This window comes from Petaurus breviceps, unplaced genomic scaffold (assembly GCF_028583685.1).
Source record: "Petaurus breviceps papuanus isolate PSGF00001 unplaced genomic scaffold, PetGlider_PUasm1.0 189, whole genome shotgun sequence".
In the NCBI taxonomy this organism is placed as follows: domain Eukaryota; kingdom Metazoa; phylum Chordata; class Mammalia; order Diprotodontia; family Petauridae; genus Petaurus; species Petaurus breviceps.
This window is the reverse complement of record NW_027185809.1, coordinates 51,007,854-51,027,127: the sequence shown is the minus strand read 5'-3', so window position 1 is coordinate 51,027,127 and position 19,274 is coordinate 51,007,854. Positions and strand designations below refer to the sequence as shown.

The 19,274-nt window shown below is 37.4% G+C and overlaps 1 protein-coding gene across 2 annotated transcripts; it reads right to left on the bottom strand.

Moving 5' to 3' along the window:
• Positions 1-1,419: 1,419 nt before the first annotated feature.
• GPR65 (G protein-coupled receptor 65) lies at positions 1,420-13,488 on the bottom strand. Of its 2 annotated transcripts, XM_069092378.1 has the most exons (3): positions 13,384-13,488; positions 7,575-9,077; positions 1,420-3,769 (listed from the first exon to the last, which is right to left on the bottom strand). In XM_069092378.1, exons 2-3 carry the CDS (start codon positions 8,488-8,490, stop codon positions 3,615-3,617), a joined length of 1,071 nt encoding a protein of 356 aa, XP_068948479.1. In that variant the 5' UTR covers positions 8,491-9,077; positions 13,384-13,488; the 3' UTR covers positions 1,420-3,614. The 2 variants fall into 2 exon arrangements, with proteins under 2 accessions (XP_068948479.1, XP_068948480.1); XM_069092379.1 differs by lacking the exon at positions 1,420-3,769 and having other exon boundaries at positions 7,261-9,077.
• Positions 13,489-19,274: the final 5,786 nt, after the last annotated feature.

Sequence of the window (19,274 nt, the reverse complement as noted above, 5' to 3'; positions counted from 1 at the left end):
TTAAGTGACTTACCCAAGGTCACATGGCTAATAAGTATTAAGTGTCTGAGGCTGGATTTGAACTCAGGTCCTCCTAACTCCAGGGCCGGTGCTCTATTCACTGTGCCACCTAGCTGCCTCTGCACATGAATTTATATTCTAAATTAGCATTGCCCTTGGTGACTGTCTGTTTCTATTTGGTATGAGGATCATCCTCTTGGAGCAGGGATATCAACAAGGACAGCCCAATCATGGCAAGGAACTTCCCCTATTCTGCTTGATATCTTGTGCCCCCCCCCTTACTCCCATCTCTTATCTTGAGTCTTCCAGTTGAAATATTCAATTAATCACTTCTGCTTAAGTCATTTCTATTTACATACTCCATGAATTGAAGAAATTCGAAGGAAGTGGAACTCTCTTTAAAATTGTCTACCACATATATAGTCTACCAGAAATTCTTTCTAATACATAAATCTGATGAATCTGAGTTAATGTTAATCTTATAGAAAGGGTCTGGGCAGCTAGAAGGTATAGTGGATAGAGTACTGGCCCCAGAGCTGAGTTCAAATGTGGCCTAGCTACTTACTAGCTTTATGATTGTGCCGGTCACTTAACCCTGTTTGCCTCAGTTTCTTCATCTGTAAAATGAGCTGGAGAAGGAAATGCCAAACCACTGCAGTATCGAGTAGAGTTGAGCTGGTTTACCAAGAGGTCAAAATGAGTAAAGGAGACTGTGAGTACTATAGAGGCGATGGTCTGGGAGATAACTGAGGGGATAAAGGATTAGATGTCACAGTGTAGATCAAGAGCAGAGTTTGGTATAGGAAATAAAGGGGAAAAATAAAATTTTAGAGCTTGACTATGCCAATGATCATAAAAATAAAAAAAATTAATCTTTCTCAAAGAAAACTTTATTCACTATATAATCTCTAATATACTACTGTTGTTGAAATATTTCATTAGGATAATAGGGTCATTTACCAAATGTTCCCACACACCCTGTAACAAGCTTCTTGTACCCTCTGGAGGTACTCATCACAGATTGGAAATGTCTAATTTAGGTGACCAAGGAGACTTAGAAATCACTGGAACCTTAGCTCCTCAAATCAGTCAAGTATGGAAACTGTTTCTTGGCTTTTTTTTTGGGGGGGGAGGGTGGAAACCTAATTTAACCTACATGGGAGATGGGGAGCCTTGGTCAATATTGCTCCTCCTACAAATGTGTATGATTGGTAGATAGACTGCTGGGAGTACTTAAACTGGCCAAAGTATAGTGTATTTAGACAGGTTGAGCTGTTTGCAGGGAGAAATTCAAACCCAAGTAACCCTCAGGTATGGCTTCATTTGATCTCCTTGGGAAGTTCTTTTGGTGTGGGCCAATTTTAGTGTCTCATGGTTTCCATCTGCTGCAGTACTTAGCACAGAGAAATCTCTGTGATATCAAGTGCATATCATAGGTGCTTAAAATTGAATGAATGGTCAACAGCCTTTTTGTTGTTGTTAAATAACTGTTTTTTTTAAAGCACATTGCACATATTCTCCCATTAGATAAAAAATATATGCAAAGTGATTTATAGATGGGGTACACAGTACCAACTAAGGGAAAGGGCTAGACCAAGGACCTTTTTCAAGGCATAGAAAAACAAACAAACAAACAAACAAATTTAATCTCTTTTGCCATTCTTCCTAGAGTGACATGTAGTATTTTTGCTCTCTTGGGATGAAAACATGATCCCAAACACTTCTATTTAGAAACAAGAAACCAGCACAAACAGACTTTTTATAATTGCAAGAGAATTTGTCCTAAAGTAGGTGGAACAATATCAGCATCTAGTGGCTACAGGAATTACATGTGTATTTAAAGTGATAGAGAAAGAAAGAAAGGAACTCTGTTCTAAGGATTATATTATATATTATTTCCCTTGGGGGAGCAGATAGGGAGAGGTTTGGGGGAATAAGGGAGGAATTTACAAGAAAGGGAGAAACTAATAAAAATTGCAAAATAAAAAGGAGAAAGGAAATAAAATTATTGAAGCATCTTTTAAAATACACAAAGGAAGTTAAAAGGGAAACTTCAACAAACAGGACAGCTTTGAAAGTAATATATTGAATTTATTATATAGTAATATTGTAGTTAATTCAATGCAATAATGTTATAAATTCAACATAAGGAATTTACAACTTTTTCTAAAGCAAGCTTTATGTCACAGGGTTTCATATATAAATTTCTGTTTTACTTTACATGTGCTTTTTTGAGTGTTTTTTAATTTATAGTTTTAAAAAACTTCACAGTCTGGAGAAAAGAGAAATATGAAAACACTTGTAGTAGGGTTTAGAACTTGTTCGAATAGGCCTCTCTATCAGTCCTCTCAGAGAGCATGACTAGGGCTTCCCCAGAAAATTCTAGAAGTTCAGGGATGGCAGAGTATTTTAGCCAATACTGGTTGAGGACCCAAGGCTTGATCTCAATGGATCTTTGGTCATATAGAATCAAGCAAAAAACAAAAAACAAACCACAGCCGAAGATGGCCAACCTCAAGCTTACCTAGATGACCCATATATCTTTTGCAATGCTTTTATTTTACCCCATGTAAAGGTTTAAAAAATATTATCACTATGCTAGGGGACAGTGACAACTTGTCTTATTTTTTAAAAAATGTTTAACATCTAGTATAATGTCTTACATGTAAGAGGTATTTGGGAAATGGTTATTTGACAGGGATGCTGAAAGTTCACTGTCTCTTCCCCAGTGCCTCTTGCGCTAGGCTGGGGTAGTTCTGCAGCTGAAGAGAAAATAAAAATAGCTAAGGCCTGGTCATTCCATTGTGAAGAACAGCCAAATGACTGATCCTTCTTGCTTGCTAGCCAATGAGTGGATTGCTTAGTCATATCTAATTGGTGGCCTTTCAGGGCTGAGGCAAATGTGTCCTTAAAATTCCTAAAGTCTCTACACAGACTCCCTTGGATTGTCCCCAGCAGGCCAATTCTCATGCATACTTCAATACCCAAGACAAACTTGTAGTGTTTCCTCTGAGCTAGACATAATTTTATTATAAGACCTTCTTGTAGAGAAAAAGGTCATTTGGCTCATTCATATACTTTCATATTTCAAACTGAAGTAACAAAGATTATGAAATGATGAAAGGACAAATAAGGTATTCTAGTTCCTTCAATTGAAATTGTGTAAGGTATTTATACTATTTTCTCCCCAAAATGTCTTGTATCAGGTTTTTAAAAAAATATTGTTTATTTCCCCCTGAAGGTTTGACCTGTTTAGAAATAAGTATCCACCAAGAAGAAATCAGAAAGTAAGCTTCTTGAGGGCAGTAGACTTTTTGTTTTTCTCTCTAACTCCAGTGACTAGAAGCACAATAGGCATTAATAAATGCTTTGTTGAATACAATTGACTTGAAAGAAGTGGATTAAACAGATTTTTTTGACTGGAATTGGTTACATTCTGCCCAGGAACAACAGCCACCTGTTTCCCAGAGCTTCCTTAGCATCCAGTTTGTTGTTTAGGAGAAAAAACCTTGAAACTGTACACCTTCCTGTAGATTCGAAAGATGTGAAAACATGCAGGTCTTTCACTTCTCAGGCCTCCCGTTGGTAGTAGAATTCTCAAAAGAGAAAACATCTTATAATTGTCGAGTAGATGGCATATAGGATTTGTGAAAGGTGCCCAGCTTCTTGGTACATACGTGAGTTAGTTGATGGCTAAGCACCTGAGTTTTGGTGCACTTTCTGTTGGAAAAACAATCTTCTAATTCCATGCCAGGGTCAGATGTTGCACCTAGACAAAAGATAATTCTATTATTACAGAGTTCTGCACAATGGAGTGTGTTACGCTATGTGTTTCTATAGCAACCCCTGGATGGTTTTAGAGGGAGTGAAAATAAAAGCTGAATGCATGGAAAGCAGAATGGTGAAGATAACAGGGAAAGAAAGTACTCTGGAACATATGGTGGGATAAAAGTTCTATAAAGAACATATGTCTTATATATGTTAACATATATTCTATTTTTAAAACCCAGACTATATGATTTAAAATAAACAACAGGTGAAAGAAAAAAGAAAAAGTAGCTTGTTTCAAAGTTTGGTTGTTGTCGCAAAATAAGACTCTAATGCCATGGGGAAATTTTCTTGCTTTGAGAGCAGACAAACTGGAAAAGAAGGTAAGGAACAAAATAGGTCAATTATTTTCATGAGACTTTTAGGGAATCATTGCTCAAGAGTCAGGGAATATTGAAGACAGATGTTATCACCGCATATAGGAAGCCTTCCTAAACAAAATGGGTGTGAGAAAGTTCCTATATCCCTCAACCCTTTCTCTAGCAAAAGATGTTCAATTTGTGCTTCTAAATCATAAATATCCTGGGGGTAAAAACTTTCAGGAACAATAAAATAAAAACTGAAAATGACATTTTAAGCAATGATATTCTTATATTAGTGATTGATATGTAGATATATAATTGGAGGACTGGAGAGTAGAGTACCAAATTCTTGCCAAAGCCTTCCTTTATGGAGGGCAAAGAAACTAACTTTGGAAAGGAACAAATGGTCAGTTGTAGCCTACACTTTTAATTCAGCAAAAGGGTAGGAAAAAGTATCACTATGAGCCAGAAAGATGTAAGCTCCTTGAGGCAGGGGACAATTTGTCTTTTTTTTTTTTTGATAAATCTTTAGCACCTAACACAATGCCTTACACACAAGCAGTGTTTAGGAAATGTCTGTCAATGAAATTGAATTATCCCTCTCTCCCTCATATCATGTGCTGGGCATCAAAATTTTATGTATGTATGTATACACACATATAATTTATATAATATATATGTATATCTGTATATACATATATATACACACAGATATACACATATACAAAAGAAAGAGGGTCACAGGGAACATGGAATTAAAATATATTTTTGTTATTATTTTATTAAAGTTAATATGCATATTTATAACAAATGACAAAAAAATTGAGAGTTTGGTTTTGCATATTTTTTATTTTATTTGAATGTGTTTGGTATTTACTAAGTTTATTAAAAAAATAAAAGAAGACAATGAAACGCATGCTGGGTACCTTTTTTGGACTAGGACATTTATAGCATCTAGCCACTCCATATGGTTATAGATTTTTATTTGAAAGGGACTCTAAAGATTTAGTCCAACCTTGTCAGCTTACCTATTAGAATGTAAGCTCTTGAAAGTAGGGACTGTCTTGCTTTTTTATATTTGTCCAGTTCTGTGCCTGGTACATAGTAAATGTTTTTTTTTCCAATCATTCAAATAAGGTCATGGCTCTTAAAGGCAGAGACATCTTGCTTTTGTTAATGATTATTTTGAAGAATATCATCATATCTTTTAGAACTCAAGGACATTTCAGAGGTCATCTAGTTAAACCTTCTCATTTTGACACTGAGATTTAGAAAATTTAAGTGACTTATCTAAAGTCACCCAGCTAGTAAATAATAGACTCGCAACTCAAAATCAGGCCTTCTGCAATTCAAATCCAGTTTTATTTCCACCAATCCATGCTACAAATAAAACTTGGTGAATAGGTGCAAGTATGTACATTTGTATATGTGTGTCTTAGTGGTGGTGGGGGGGCAGTTTGGGGAGTTAACCATAGGGTGGTGAATATAGGAAACTCAGGCAGAGGGGGGTCAATATGAAGGGTGAAAGAAAAACTATTTCAAAGGCTTGGAATTTTAGCTTGGTTGGGGATGGGAAGGGAAGAAGACTATATACCAAACCTTCACTGGGTACCCATGAAGGTAGGACAAGGTAATAATAGTGCTTTTAAGAGATTTCAAACTATTTTTTGCTGTAAAATCTGGTGTAATAAACTCAGCAGTTTAAACATACACATTTAAGTACAGGAAACTTATCTGAAAGTTAGATTTCTGGTAGATTCATCATTCTAGGTTAGAGTTGTGAAACTGAAATACAATTGGGACTCTGAAAGGGAAAAAAAACATGCCCTGAATAGATGAAGCTGCTGTCTTAGAGACCATGAACTAAATTCCATTCACATTATTTTATGAAAAGTGCCTTATTATTCTTATTTGTTCATATTTAAAGTGCAAGAACAATACACTTAGCAGCGGGATTTCTAGCACCATAGATTAGAAGCAAGATTAGAGATGTCCAAGGGGATGTGGAGGGGAGACAATGAAAGCTAGAAGTGGCAGTTGACAATAGATAGTGAGAGAAGACAGAGAAAATTTACAAAGAGCAGACACAAGAACTAAGAGCATAGTCTGCTTTCATTCCTGGAGGGTAAACAACCCTACATCGTTTACCTCATTATACTACAGTCAGATACAATAATTGTTGCTACCAATGACAATAAGATCATCAAGAAAAAAATATAAAAAATATATGGTTCCTTTTAATTTGCTCTTCTTGAAAAGGCAGAGATGTATATAAACACTCCCTTCAAAAATTATTAAAATATTAAATTTTAGCTAAGTATTAAAATTTATTTATATTTTAAAATAAAAATATTAAATTTGAGTATTAAAATCTAGAAGACCAACAGATTATGACCAAGCCTCTCAAACAATCCTAAGAGACTTCCAGTCCCACCTAGTGAGATATCTAGATAGCTCATACTTCTTGGTGATGAATTAAATGCATTATATTAAATTACTCCTGACAATGCTAGTTAAATTATGTGTTATTCTAACAGATTATTTAATCACCATAACACCCATATTTACCTTGGTGGCTTGAAAAATACTCCACTTTGTTGTGAACTGGTGAAGCTATTCTGGAGAACAATTTGGAACTATGTCCAAAGAGCTGCAAAACTGTGCATACCCTTTAACCCAGAAATACCATTTCTGTATTTGTATTTGACATGTCTATATGTCAAAGAGAACAAAGGAAAAGGTAAAAAACAAAACAAACAAACAAAAGCCAAACCTATGTGCACGAAAATATTTTCAGCAACTCCTTTTTTTGTGGTGGCAAAGAACTGGAAATTGAGGGGATGCCTATCAAGTGGGGAATGACTGAACAAGTTGTGGCATATGATTATGATGGAATACTATTGTGCTATATGAAATGACAAGCAGGATGTTTTAAAAAAAACCTGGGAATGTTTTATGAACTGATGCAAAGTGAAGTGAGCAGAAGCAAAACATTATACACAGTAACAATAATGTTGTTATCTATTTAGCTACTCTGATCGACATAATCCAAGACAATTCTGAAGGACTCATGATGAAACATGCTATCTATCCATTTCCAGAGAGAGAACTGATGAAGTCTGAAGGCAGATTGAAATGTAGTATTTTTTAAACTTTATTTTTCTTGCTTTTTTTTGCAACATGGCTAATATGAAAATGTTTTGCATGACTTCACATGCCTAACTGATATTACAATGCTTGCCTTCTCAATGGGTATGGGAGGGACTAGAGAGAAGGAGAGAATTTGGAATTCAAAATTAAAAAAAAAAACAAATGTAAAAACCATAAAATCCTTCTTGGAAATGGGTGGGAGGGAGAAGAAAAACTCTCTGCTTTATTCTGCTATGTCTAACTCCACACTGCATTTTGTAGATACAGAGACTGTCATTTTTCTTTGAGACTTACTTGGCAGACGGCAGAATTTGAACATGCTCCATATATCTGATCTTCCTGTCTCACTTACAAAACAGTACAAAATTGGATCTGCCACACAATTTAAACTTGTCAGGGCAACAGTGATTCTATAAAGTTTAAATATCTGCTTGCCGATGTTTGTACTGTGTTGTCCAATACTTAGAATCAGCAACATAGTATGGAAAGGGGTAAAGCACAAGAAAAAAGTGAGTGTGATACTTAAAAGCAACTTGACAATCCTCTTCTTTTCACGGTTCTCTGTGGCTTGATTATGCTTTACTGCTTGGTAGACTTTTTGGTTGCAAAATATAATTATAAACAAGGGGATCACATAACCGGTGCACGTACGAAAGATGTTGAAGTTAATTTGCCATTTCTCCAAGGGGTATTTGTCAAAACACAAAATATACGACTTGTTTGTACCACAGCTTTCAAGAGACGTTTCATCTTTCCAGATAATAATGGCATTGAACAATGTTTCTATGATCCAGATTGATAGGCTAATGGAAAAGGCGATTCTTCTTGTTCTTAGATGAGGAAATTTCAAAGGATAGACCACTGCCAAGTATCTGTCTAGAGAGATGCAAGAGAGGAAGGCGGTGCTACAGTAAAAATTCACATACATCAAGAAAGCAATTGCTTTGCACAAGGTGGGAGAGAATGCCCAGTTATCTTCATTCCAAGTGTAATGTATCCAAAAGGGAAATGTTGATGAATAAAGGAGATCAGAGAGCGATAGACCAAAGAGATATACTCCTAATTCATTTTTCTTCTTCACTTGCAGACATGAGACACACAGAGACCCAACATTGGCAGGAATGCCAATGACCATCACAAAGATATAAATGATGGGGAACAAATAGTGATCTACATGGTGCTGTTCTTCAATACACTCAGTTTTATTCATGATTTGTTTTCGTGGCAATAGTGTCAGTTCTGCTGGGTGGTACAGTGGGTGGTGCTCTTGACCTGGAGTCAGGAAGGTCAAAATCTAGCCTTAGATCCTTACTAGCTGCACGATCCTGGGCAAGTCATTGCATCTCTGTCTGACTCGGTTTCCTCATCTGTAAAATGAGGGAATAAGACTATCACCTAATTCCAGGGTTATTGTAAAAATAAGATGAGATAATAGAATTGTGTTCATCATTAGCTCTTGTTTTAGCAGCTCACATGCTAAGAACTCAACAGTTAGTCTTATTTTGCAACGCCATTGAATAATTGAATCCCGAGATTTTTCCAGAGACTTTTCCACAAATACCTACAGATTGGTGTCTGGCCATTAACTGAGACTGGCAGCTGGATTGAAGAAACTTGATATTATGTAATCATAGCTCCAGAAAAATGGCAAAAGAGATTAACTACTCCATCACATGGCCTTGAGGAAGGATGACAGTTTGTCAATTTCCATAAAATTTGAGTTAGCTTGGTCACAATAGGAATAATCAATATTTTGCTTTAGCAAAGGTTGAAGTTTCTTCTTAAATATCTTTGATTCTGTAAAGAAAGATAAAATAGTTATGACTTTATACTCAGGCTCTAGATTAAAAAAAAGTTTTCCTCAATTGTTTTGTGGTTTTTGAAATATCCTTTTCATTAAATCTCCTGCAGATCTTAAAAATGCTTTGATATATAATTCTGAAGTTTTTAAAAAGCAAATACTAAATCATAGTCTTTAGGAGGTAAAAGAAGAAACTAAGCAGCTGTGTCTATCATAGAATAACATATAGAAAAGAAGTTAGGTTTGTAATAATCATTTTCTACAAGCAGAATAAATTCCAGGACTCTTCCCATTTGAAGATCAATAAAATTAATTAGAAAAGTGCTTCTCCCCTCCCCCCCCCACACACACAGAAAGAGAGAGAGAGAGAAGTAATAATAAAACCATGTCCATTTGTTGCTGCACTTGTCAGAACAGGAGAAACTCCTAGACCTGGGTTCTTTCCTGTTTGCTGTTATATTGCCAAATAGAAACCTCCTGCCCTTTCAATGTGACCTATGCAAATGACTCTAATGACAGGAATTTCTGGAGGGAGAGAAAAGGAATTCATAGTCACAGGTCATCAGAGGTCAATGGAAGAAAGAAGAGAGGATGTTTAGGGCAGAAAATGCTTCTCACATCACATAAGGGGCTTCTTATATTGCTTATGCAGCCTTCTGGGCTGGGGGGCATTTCCAATCATCCTGATCTATATCTTGCCACTGGACCCAGATGGCTCTGGAGGAGAAAGTGAGGCTGGTGACTTTGCATGGTCCTCCCTCCCTTCAATCCAACTCACTTTCATGTCATGGCATCACCTCCCTGATGTCATGTCCTCTTTGAGAACAAAGGACAATCAACAGCAACCAGGACGGGAGAAAACATGGGGTCCTAAGATGTCAACTGCGTAGTTTGTAGGACAACATCTAAATCTGTATATTGTTCAAGTAAAAATTGTCATCAACACTGCTGAAAGGTCTGTAATTTAAAAACCAAGACAACCAGATATCTTAGCAGTGTACGAATTTAACACATCATATTTCAGACTCTTCAGCATACCGTCAGTCTTCTCATTTTGCTACTAAAATCACTTGTTCATACACATTTCACACATATACACACACATACACACACACACACAGAAATATCATTGACCTGAATACTAGTATAAAAGTTGGGTTTGTTACTAGCAGATAAACATAAAGGTAGGATTGTATACCAAAAGTTTTATTGACAAAAGTATCACCCTTTTCAGGGTGGCTAGGTGTCACAGTGAGTAAAGTGCTGACCCCAGAGTCAGGAGGACCTGAGTTCGGTTCTGGCCTCAGACATTTAACACCCACACAAAAAAACTAGCTGTGTAACCTTGGGCTAGTTACTTAACCTCAACTGCCCTCCAAAAGGAAAAAAAAAAAAAAGTATTGCCCTTTTCACTTAGTTTTTTTTCTTGCCTATCCTTTGCATACCAATCAGCTCCTTGGGGGTTCCTCCCACCCCAAAGTCTCTGAAATAAGTTTTGGAGATACAGAATTCCAATCAGAGATATAACTGAATTTAAAAGAAGTTTCTTAACCCTAAGTCAGATCATTATCTGGATCACCAACTTCAAATTGTCCTAGATGTGGAAGAGAAAAAAAAACCCAAACTAGAATAATCTTAACCCTGGGGCTGTCCTTTGTCAGTTCTTCCTGGTTGGCCACATGTGTTGGTCCACAAAGAACCTTGATGCCCTGTCTCTTGCTGAGCAGTAGATACCCTCTCTGCCTCTTGCTGAACATTTCTTCTGACCTCAGAGTAACTGAGTTTATTCTCTGATACTATCTCTTAATTTGAGCAGTCTGCTTCCACCTATAGTCAGTTCTGCTTTAAACGGACATATACAATAATAAAAATAATCACACAGTGCAAAATCGTACAATAAAAGCCACAAGGCTTATGGAAAAAAATGGAGTTAGGAACACAATGCTAAAAACAAAAAAGCTGTGTCACTGAAATATTTACAAAAAAAGATAGGGATTTAATAAAAATGAAAGCATTTTTTTTAGATATATAAAATGGGTAAGAGACGCATAAATGTTACAATAATAGCAGCTACATCTGTAGTCTGAGGCTGCTTTTCATCCTGCTCCCAGATTCCTATGGGGTCTGGGCTGGAAAAATAGGGGAACAAGTGGCTTTGGTGGGTGCAACCAGAGGAGTAAGGTAGAGAGGGGCCATGACCATGGCTGAAGTAGGGGATAGAGTGTGTGAATGGGGACCAGTCCTCCTCTGTCCACAGCTACTATATCAGAAGATATAGAATAACTATGGCACTTTACTTTGAAAAAGACATGGAAATAGATGTGGAAAGGGTAACAGTTCATGAGTTATAATGAAATGGTGATTTTCTTCATACTTAGTGTTTCAGAAGAAATTGACCGTTAGCAAACCCCAAATTTTTATTATGCTCTAATTGTTCCCTAACATATCAATAGCTGGATATAGTTAGAATAAATTTGTGTCTTCAAAACAAGAATTATAGCTGAACCAACTTTACTACATTGTGGTGGCTATAAAACTTCCCCTTGACAGTGACAGGCTAACAGCTGTTCCTGACTAGATGTCCTAGCTCAGAGGGCATTAATTATCAAGATTAAAAAAAAAATAACTGTTCTAAATTGGAAAACAGGACAAATGAATTTCTTATTTATAAAAAGGATCTTTTTTGTTGTTGTTCTACTGTTTGATACCATCAAAGAAAATATAGCTAATTTTTAGCCTTGTTCAATTGTTAAAGTCTGGATGTATTTTACTAGTTCATTCTCTACAACAGCCTTAATATCAAGTATATGTACATATACCTGCATAATGAACCTTAGTGGGAATTTCATTAGCTGTCCTCAAGTTCATGGAGAAAGGAATACAGTATGTCCATATATACATATATAAATATGTAGGATTTTAAAAGATAATATGACAAAAGAATGCTTTTGGCAAGATTTATAAAGTTTTGATGGTGATAGATCTCACTATTATCTGGCATGGATTACAGGGGAACTTAATCTTGATAGGACAAGGTGGGATTTTTCCAAAGTGAAATGAGAGTCTCCACTGATTTGGGGGGGGGGGGAACCACACTATATTGGTGTCCATGTATTTCTAGTGCCTATATTCTTTAGTAGGGGGAGGGAATGTTTTCATGAGTCATCTCCCCACAGTCTGGAAAAAACCTTAAGCAATAATAATGAATGTAAATGCATAGTAGAAATTGACTTCTCTCCTAGTAAACTGTTAGAGACAATAGTTGTCATGAGAATTGCTATGGAATATATTCTTCTCATAATTTATATATCTTTTCAGATAATTTGGGGGGTAATTCTAATTAACTTTTGGGGAACATTTTTTAAAACAGTGTTGAAATAACTTTTAAAAAATGTTCTACTTTACATCCTTTTCATTGAAATTAAATGAGAATCTGAATTTGAATGAGAATCTGAATGTGGGTTAATCTGTGAATCTGAAATATGGTTAGAATCTGAAAATGATGAGAATCTGAAAGTGGGTTAAAGAAATAGGATTTTTTTTCAAAGCAAGAAAATATAAGAACCAGACCATATCTAATTTTAAAATGATGAAATATGTGAAGGAACTGTGATTTCCCCAGAAAGAGAATTCCCATGGTGGGAATGATTTAATAGATAAATTCTAGATACCTGAAGGTTAAATGACTTGCTCAGGGTTGCACACTTATTATGAACTTCTTAATAAAGGATAGTTGACAATGTGATCAAAATACAGGATATATTCACAAAATATCACAGTAAGACTTGTTTCACTTTTCTTTATTCTAAAGTATACTCCTTAACATTTACACATCTGCTAATCTTCAAAACATTTAGTTGAGGAATATGAAAAAGAATCATGACACCATTTTTGCAGATGAAGAAAGAATAAAAGTAGTTTTAAGAGCTAGAAATACCTCTAGATAACTAATCTTGTGTGCTTTCTTCTACACCGCATCATCTTAAACACGAACAATAATTTGTCCACAAATTACTTGAAAAAGAAATTAAATGTAAAACATCAGAAAAAAATACTTCTTGTTAATCTAAAGATTTCTTTCCCCACTACTTCTAAGTTGGAATTTTGATATGTGCTCACCACTACACAGGGTAGAGAAAACTCCTACTCTTCCTCATTTGTTAGTGACTTGTTAGATTATGTGAGTATAAAAATAACACTAAATCCTTTTTCTAAATGTTAGTCTTTTTTTAAAATGAAGTCATATTAATGGAAACAGTCTTAAATATAATCTTTTTAAAAAATTGTCTTCTCTCTACTTACCCAGTGTCTCAGGGGTAGTAACTCTGCTGAGATACTTGATAAATTTGCTCACTTTAAAGAAGGGGGGAAAAACAGCAGTGTCTACAGAGACAGGAAATTGCAGACATTTCACAATAAACCAATGAGGAAGCAGCATCTTGATATGAAAAAAAAGATCATAACTCAAGTTTAGGGGACAAAATATTCTGCCAGATAGTTTATAAGCTGATTTTATTTATTTATTATTCTTAAGTAAATTAAAGAAAATTCTTCTCATTCTATCTTAAGAATTATTGCATAATAGGATTATATCCCAAAGAGATCATAGAAGTGGGAGGAAGACCCATATGTACAAAAATGTTTATAGAAGCTCTTTTTGTGGTGGCAAAGAATTGGAAATTAAGGGAGTGCCCATCAATTGGGGAATGGCTGAACAAGTTGTGGTATATGCATGTTATGGAATAGTATTGTGCTATAAGAAACGAGGAGCAGACGGTCTTCATATTTACCTGGAGAGGCTTAAAAGAACTGATGCTGAGTGAGAAGAGTAGAACCAGGAGAAATTTGTACACAATTACAGATACAACGTATGTGTGATGACCAACTTTGATAGATTGGACTCCTCTCAGCAATGCAGTGATATAAGTCAAGCCCAAAAGACTCATGATGGAGAGAAATATGTGCATCCTGAGAAAGAACTAGAAAGAACTGAGTTTATATCCAGGTGGAAGCAAAATACCTGATCTTTTTCCTTCTCTTATTTGGTTTTATGTCCTCTTTACCATTTTTCATTCCAGCTGATACAATCTGTCTTTATAACCTGACTAATGTATAATGTAAAAGTATTTACAGATCCTAATAAACCAACTATTTCAGAAGAAAACTAGAAAATACAGTGAGGCAGGGAAAAAAAATGAATTTTAGAAAGGTATTGATGGCAGCCCAAAGAGTCAGTCAGTCTGTACATCAGTAAACATTAATTAATCACCTCACATGCAAGGCACTGTGCTAACTGCTGGAGACACAAAGAAAGATAAAAGACACAAACACTGACCTCAAGGAGTTCACAGTCTATGAAAACAACTTTGTACAAATTACACACACACACACACACACACATATGTGAGTATGTTTGTATTTGTGTATGTGTTGATGAATTGAAAATAATCAACAGAGGAAGACACTGGACACGGTTTCTTATGGGATTTTAGCTGAGTCTTCAAGGGAGCTAGCGAAGCTTGAAAGCAAAATGAGGAAGGAGAGAATTCTAGGTATGGGGAATTTTACAGAGAATTTTTACTATTACAAAATTCTGCAGTTGAATGGAGATTAGAAAATAGGTAAATCAGCTGTAAGGACTTTTCAAAAAATATTCAAGTCAGAGAAGTTGCTTTCAATCTAATTTTTAACTCTCTAATTTTTAATGTGGCTCATATCTGAATTGATGCACCAATGAGGAAGAAAACATAATCATTTGAGGAACAGAATTCTTGGATAGTTTTTATTTCAAAAAATTCAATTCAATAAGAATTTATTAAACAATTAGAAGTAATCACAACAATTATTAAACAAGTTCAAGGTATTGTACAAGGTTCTAGGGCTTTGAAGATGAAAAACAACAGTCCCATTCTTACAGCAGTTCATCCCCTATTATGGGGGATAATAGATATGCAAAAAAAGTATTATATAGGGAAGAATGTGATAAAGACTATCCAAGGGTTATAAGAATCATGATGAAGGAATGCTGCTCAGAGAAGTTTGAGTTTCTCTTCTGTGAAAGGGCAATTAATATAAAAAAAAAAAAACAAGTGAGGAAGTATTGTCCTTGCAATATATCCAAGACTTTTTATTTTAATTGTGTTGTTAGTAGGGAGATATCAGATAAAGGGAAACTTTGCCAAATCATGAGAGTTGACCTGTATTTTAACAACTATTGCATGTAGGAGCATACAGCTAGAGTTATATACTATCTAGTGCAGCCCTCTCATTTTCATAATTGTGGGACAGAATCCCAGAAAGGTCAGATGACTTATCTAGGTCACCAAGGTAGCATGGTTTGTAACTAAGGTATGAATCAATACCTCTACCTCAAAATCCCTTTTTCTCGTTGCACCATAATGCTTTCCAAGAGTTCCCCTCTTTAATAGGATAAATGTTTAGGCCTACACATTATTTACATACTCAGTGCTACTACCAAGTATCAGTAGAATGAAAGTAATCATTTACTTGTTCATGATTCTCTTGTAAGGAAGTTATTTTTGGGGTGGCTAGGTGGCGTAGTAAATAGAGCACTGGCCCTGGAGTCAGGAGGGCCTGAGCTCAAATCCGGACTCAGCCTCTTGACATACTTAGTAGCTGTGTGACTTTGGACAAGTAACCTAATCCCAATTGCCCTCCAAAAAAAAAAAGCAAGAAAAAAGAAGAAATTTATTTTTGCTGTTTGCACATCCTCTTTTTTTCTCTGTGGTTTTAAACAAGGGTTATTTCATGATGACAACTCACAATCTCTTATATTAATTAGATGTATTACACTTCTGCTTTCAGGGAGAAAAAATTTTGCAGTCCCCTCAGATATTTACGTACTTTGTTCTAAAAAATAAGGATGTAGGCGGCATTCTGTTAAAACTCAAGAATCACACACATTTCCCTTAACAGGAGAAAAACAAAATGAAGATGACCTAGCTAAAAGCTTACCAGCTTTTAGAACATATAATTAATTAGTGTAATGTGGGACAAATCAATTGGGGACCAATCCTTTGAGAATGTAGAGTCTGTTTCACCTGATGCCAACTCAGAAGGTACTTCTGGAAATTCATGAGGAATAGTGTAATATTTATTTTTGTTTGTTTGTTCATTTGTGGTTTGAGACAATCTTGTCCAGTCTAGAAGTGCTGGAGCTATAAACAGGCCCATTCCCACTCCTGATTACCTGGCTTGGCTCCCCATCTTTAAGCAGTCTTGTTGCCCCACATTCCCAGGGGCACATTGCAGTGGTGCCTGACTTAGTGTGGACACCCAATTGGCTTTTGGTGTATTATAGCTAAGAACTCTTGAACTCAAGGGTCCATAAGGCTCAGCCTCTCTGGGAGCAGGAATCTCAGGAATAAGCTGCCATGCCCAGAATGATGGTGTGCAATGGTGGTTATGTCCTCCCCTTCACAGTATAAAGAGGTATTCTGTTACTATCTCGTGCCTCCTTCTTGTGCCATGAAGAAAAGCCTTTTAATTGGCTTCTGAACCTGGAAGTGAGAGTGCATAGAAAATTACAGTGGAGGAATTAGATCTTTGACTCACTAGAAATTACTCTGGGTCTCTGAAAGAGAAAGGAGCCTTCAACTTTTACCCAGTATCATAGTCATAAAAGCACACTACTACTGTTTTTCTCTCTCTGATGTGGCTCATTGTTTCCTTTTAGGTGAATGGGTGTAGGAGAAGGGAAGCACTAGGTTATGACATTAACTTCAAAAAGTTGAAAGAGCCACAAGGAGTCCAGAAATTTGAATCTATACCAAGTTGGCTGGAAACCTATGCTAGTGAGGAAAAATATGCTTGATCCACTGCACAGAAGTGAGTAAACTTGGAAGCTAAGACACCATGTCCTTGAGAGCAAGAGAGACACTTATCCTTCTACTATGTCATACTTAGAAGTGAACTGGTACCCTCGGGGGCGGAGTCAATATGGCAGAATAGAAACAGGACTTTCTTGGGGCTCCTGCTTCCACCTCCTCCAATTCATGTAAAATGTGACTCTGAACAAACTTTGGAGCTACAGAACCCACAAAATGACACAGAGAAGCTAACCTCCTGCTGAGGACAGCCTGGCAGGCTGGCAGCAAGTGGCCAGTGCAATGTGTAGGAAGCTGAGCCCAGCCCCGTGAGAGCCCAAGGTTTTAGCCTCAGGGCAGCTACAACCAGCCACTAGCTGGAGGGACTTCAGATCACCAGCAGCTGTGGCAGTTTCCAGAATTATCAACCCAGAGATGCTAAACACAAAGTGAGAGGTCAGTGCAGTGTGGACTTTGGGACTGAGGAATTCTGGAGTGCGGTTGGCCGTTGCCCCCAGGGAAAGAAGTGGCTGAGGCCCAGTGGTTTTGCAGCTACCACCACGTGGATGCTTCAGAGGTCCTGGCCCGCAGATTGTAGGACAACCAAGTGACCAGTCTGAAGGTAATTGCTCTTGCTTTAATCTGCTTGGATCTGGATTGCAGTCTAGGGTGGAGGTCCTGGGGTGTGTGACCAGTTTGCCAGAGCATAGGGAGGCCTCAGAGAAGGCACCCAACTAATGGTTCCAGCAGCTGAGAAAACCCCAGCGATTGAGATAAAGCTCCCCCATCTGGTAGCAGAGTTCTACTGTGGCAAAAAGCTCAAAAGTCAAGTAATTGAGTGGCAACATGAGCAAGAAAAGGAAGCAAGGCAAGCACAGCAGTCTGATTCTGGATTCCGTTTTTGAGGACAAAAAGGATCAGGGCATGGAACAGGACAAAGACAGTGAAGTCAGAACTCCTGCACCAGAAGCTTCCAAGAAAAGAATAAGCTGCTTACAGGCCATAGAGGAGCTTAAGAAGGATTTTAAGGAGGAAAAATTGGGAAGAGAAATGAGAATGATGCAAGAAAATTATAAAGTGAGAGTCAACAACCTGACTGAAGAAAATAACACCTTAAAAAATAGACTAACTCAAATGGCAAAAGAGGCTCAAAAAGCCAATAAGGAAAAGAATGCCTTAAAAAACTGAATTTGCCAGATGGAAAAAGAATCTCAAAAGCTCACTGAAGAGAATCATTCCTTCAGAATTAGACTGAAACAAATGGAAGCAAGTGACTTTATGAGAAATCAAATTACACAAAATAGAAGGCAATGTGAGGGGGTGGAGTCAAGATGGCGGAGTAGAAGCAGTACCTCCCCACTGCTCCGGCTTCCACCTTCCCCAATCCATGTAAAAGAGGACTCTGAACAAACTTTGGAGCTGCAGAACCCACAAAATGACACAGAGAAGCTAACCTCCCACTGAGGACAGGACGGCAGACCTGCTAGAAGCAGTCACCGCAGCTCTCTGGAAGCACAGTCCAGCCCCACTGCAAGGCTTTAGCCCCAGGGAGGGCCTGACCAACTGGCAGGGGGGACTCCAGATCAGCAGCAGCAGTGGCCATTTCCAGATTTATCAAAACATAGATGAGAGGGACAAAGTGAGAGGTCAGTGTAGTCTGGACTTTGGGACCCAGTAAGTGGGAGTGCATGGCTTTTGCCCCCGGGGTAAGAAGCCGCTGAGATGCCAGCAGAGCCAGCCAGTGCCACGTGGCAGCTCCAGCTCCTGGCCTGAGAGTATAGAGGGACCAAGCACCAGTCTGAGGGGCAATTGCTCTTGCTTTAACATTCTTGGATCTGGATTGCAGTCTAGGGTGGAGGTCCTGGGGCGTGTGTCCAGCTTGCCAGAGAATGTGGAGACGTCAGAGAAGGCACCCATCTAATACTTCTAGCAGCTGAGAAAACCCCAGTGATTGGGATGAAAGCTCCCCTGTCTGGTGACAGAGTCCAACTGTGGCAAAAAGCCCAGGGGTCAAGTGACTGAGGGGTGACATGACCAGGCAAAGGAAACAAAGCAGACAGAAGATTCCAACATCAGACTCCTATGTGGGGGACAAAAAGGAGCAAAGCATGGAACAGGACAGTGAAGACAGAACTCCTGCACCAAAAGCTCCAAAGGAAAATACGAGCTGGTTACAGGCCATAGAGGACCTTAAGAAGCAGATAAGAGAAGTGGTGAAAAAATTGGGAAGAAAAATGAGAACAATGCAAGAAAAATATGAAATAAGAGTCAACAGCCTGACTGAGGAAAATAACACCTTGAAAAATAGACTAACTCAAATGGCAAAAGAGGCTCAAAAAGGCAATGAGGAGAAGAATGCCTTAAAAA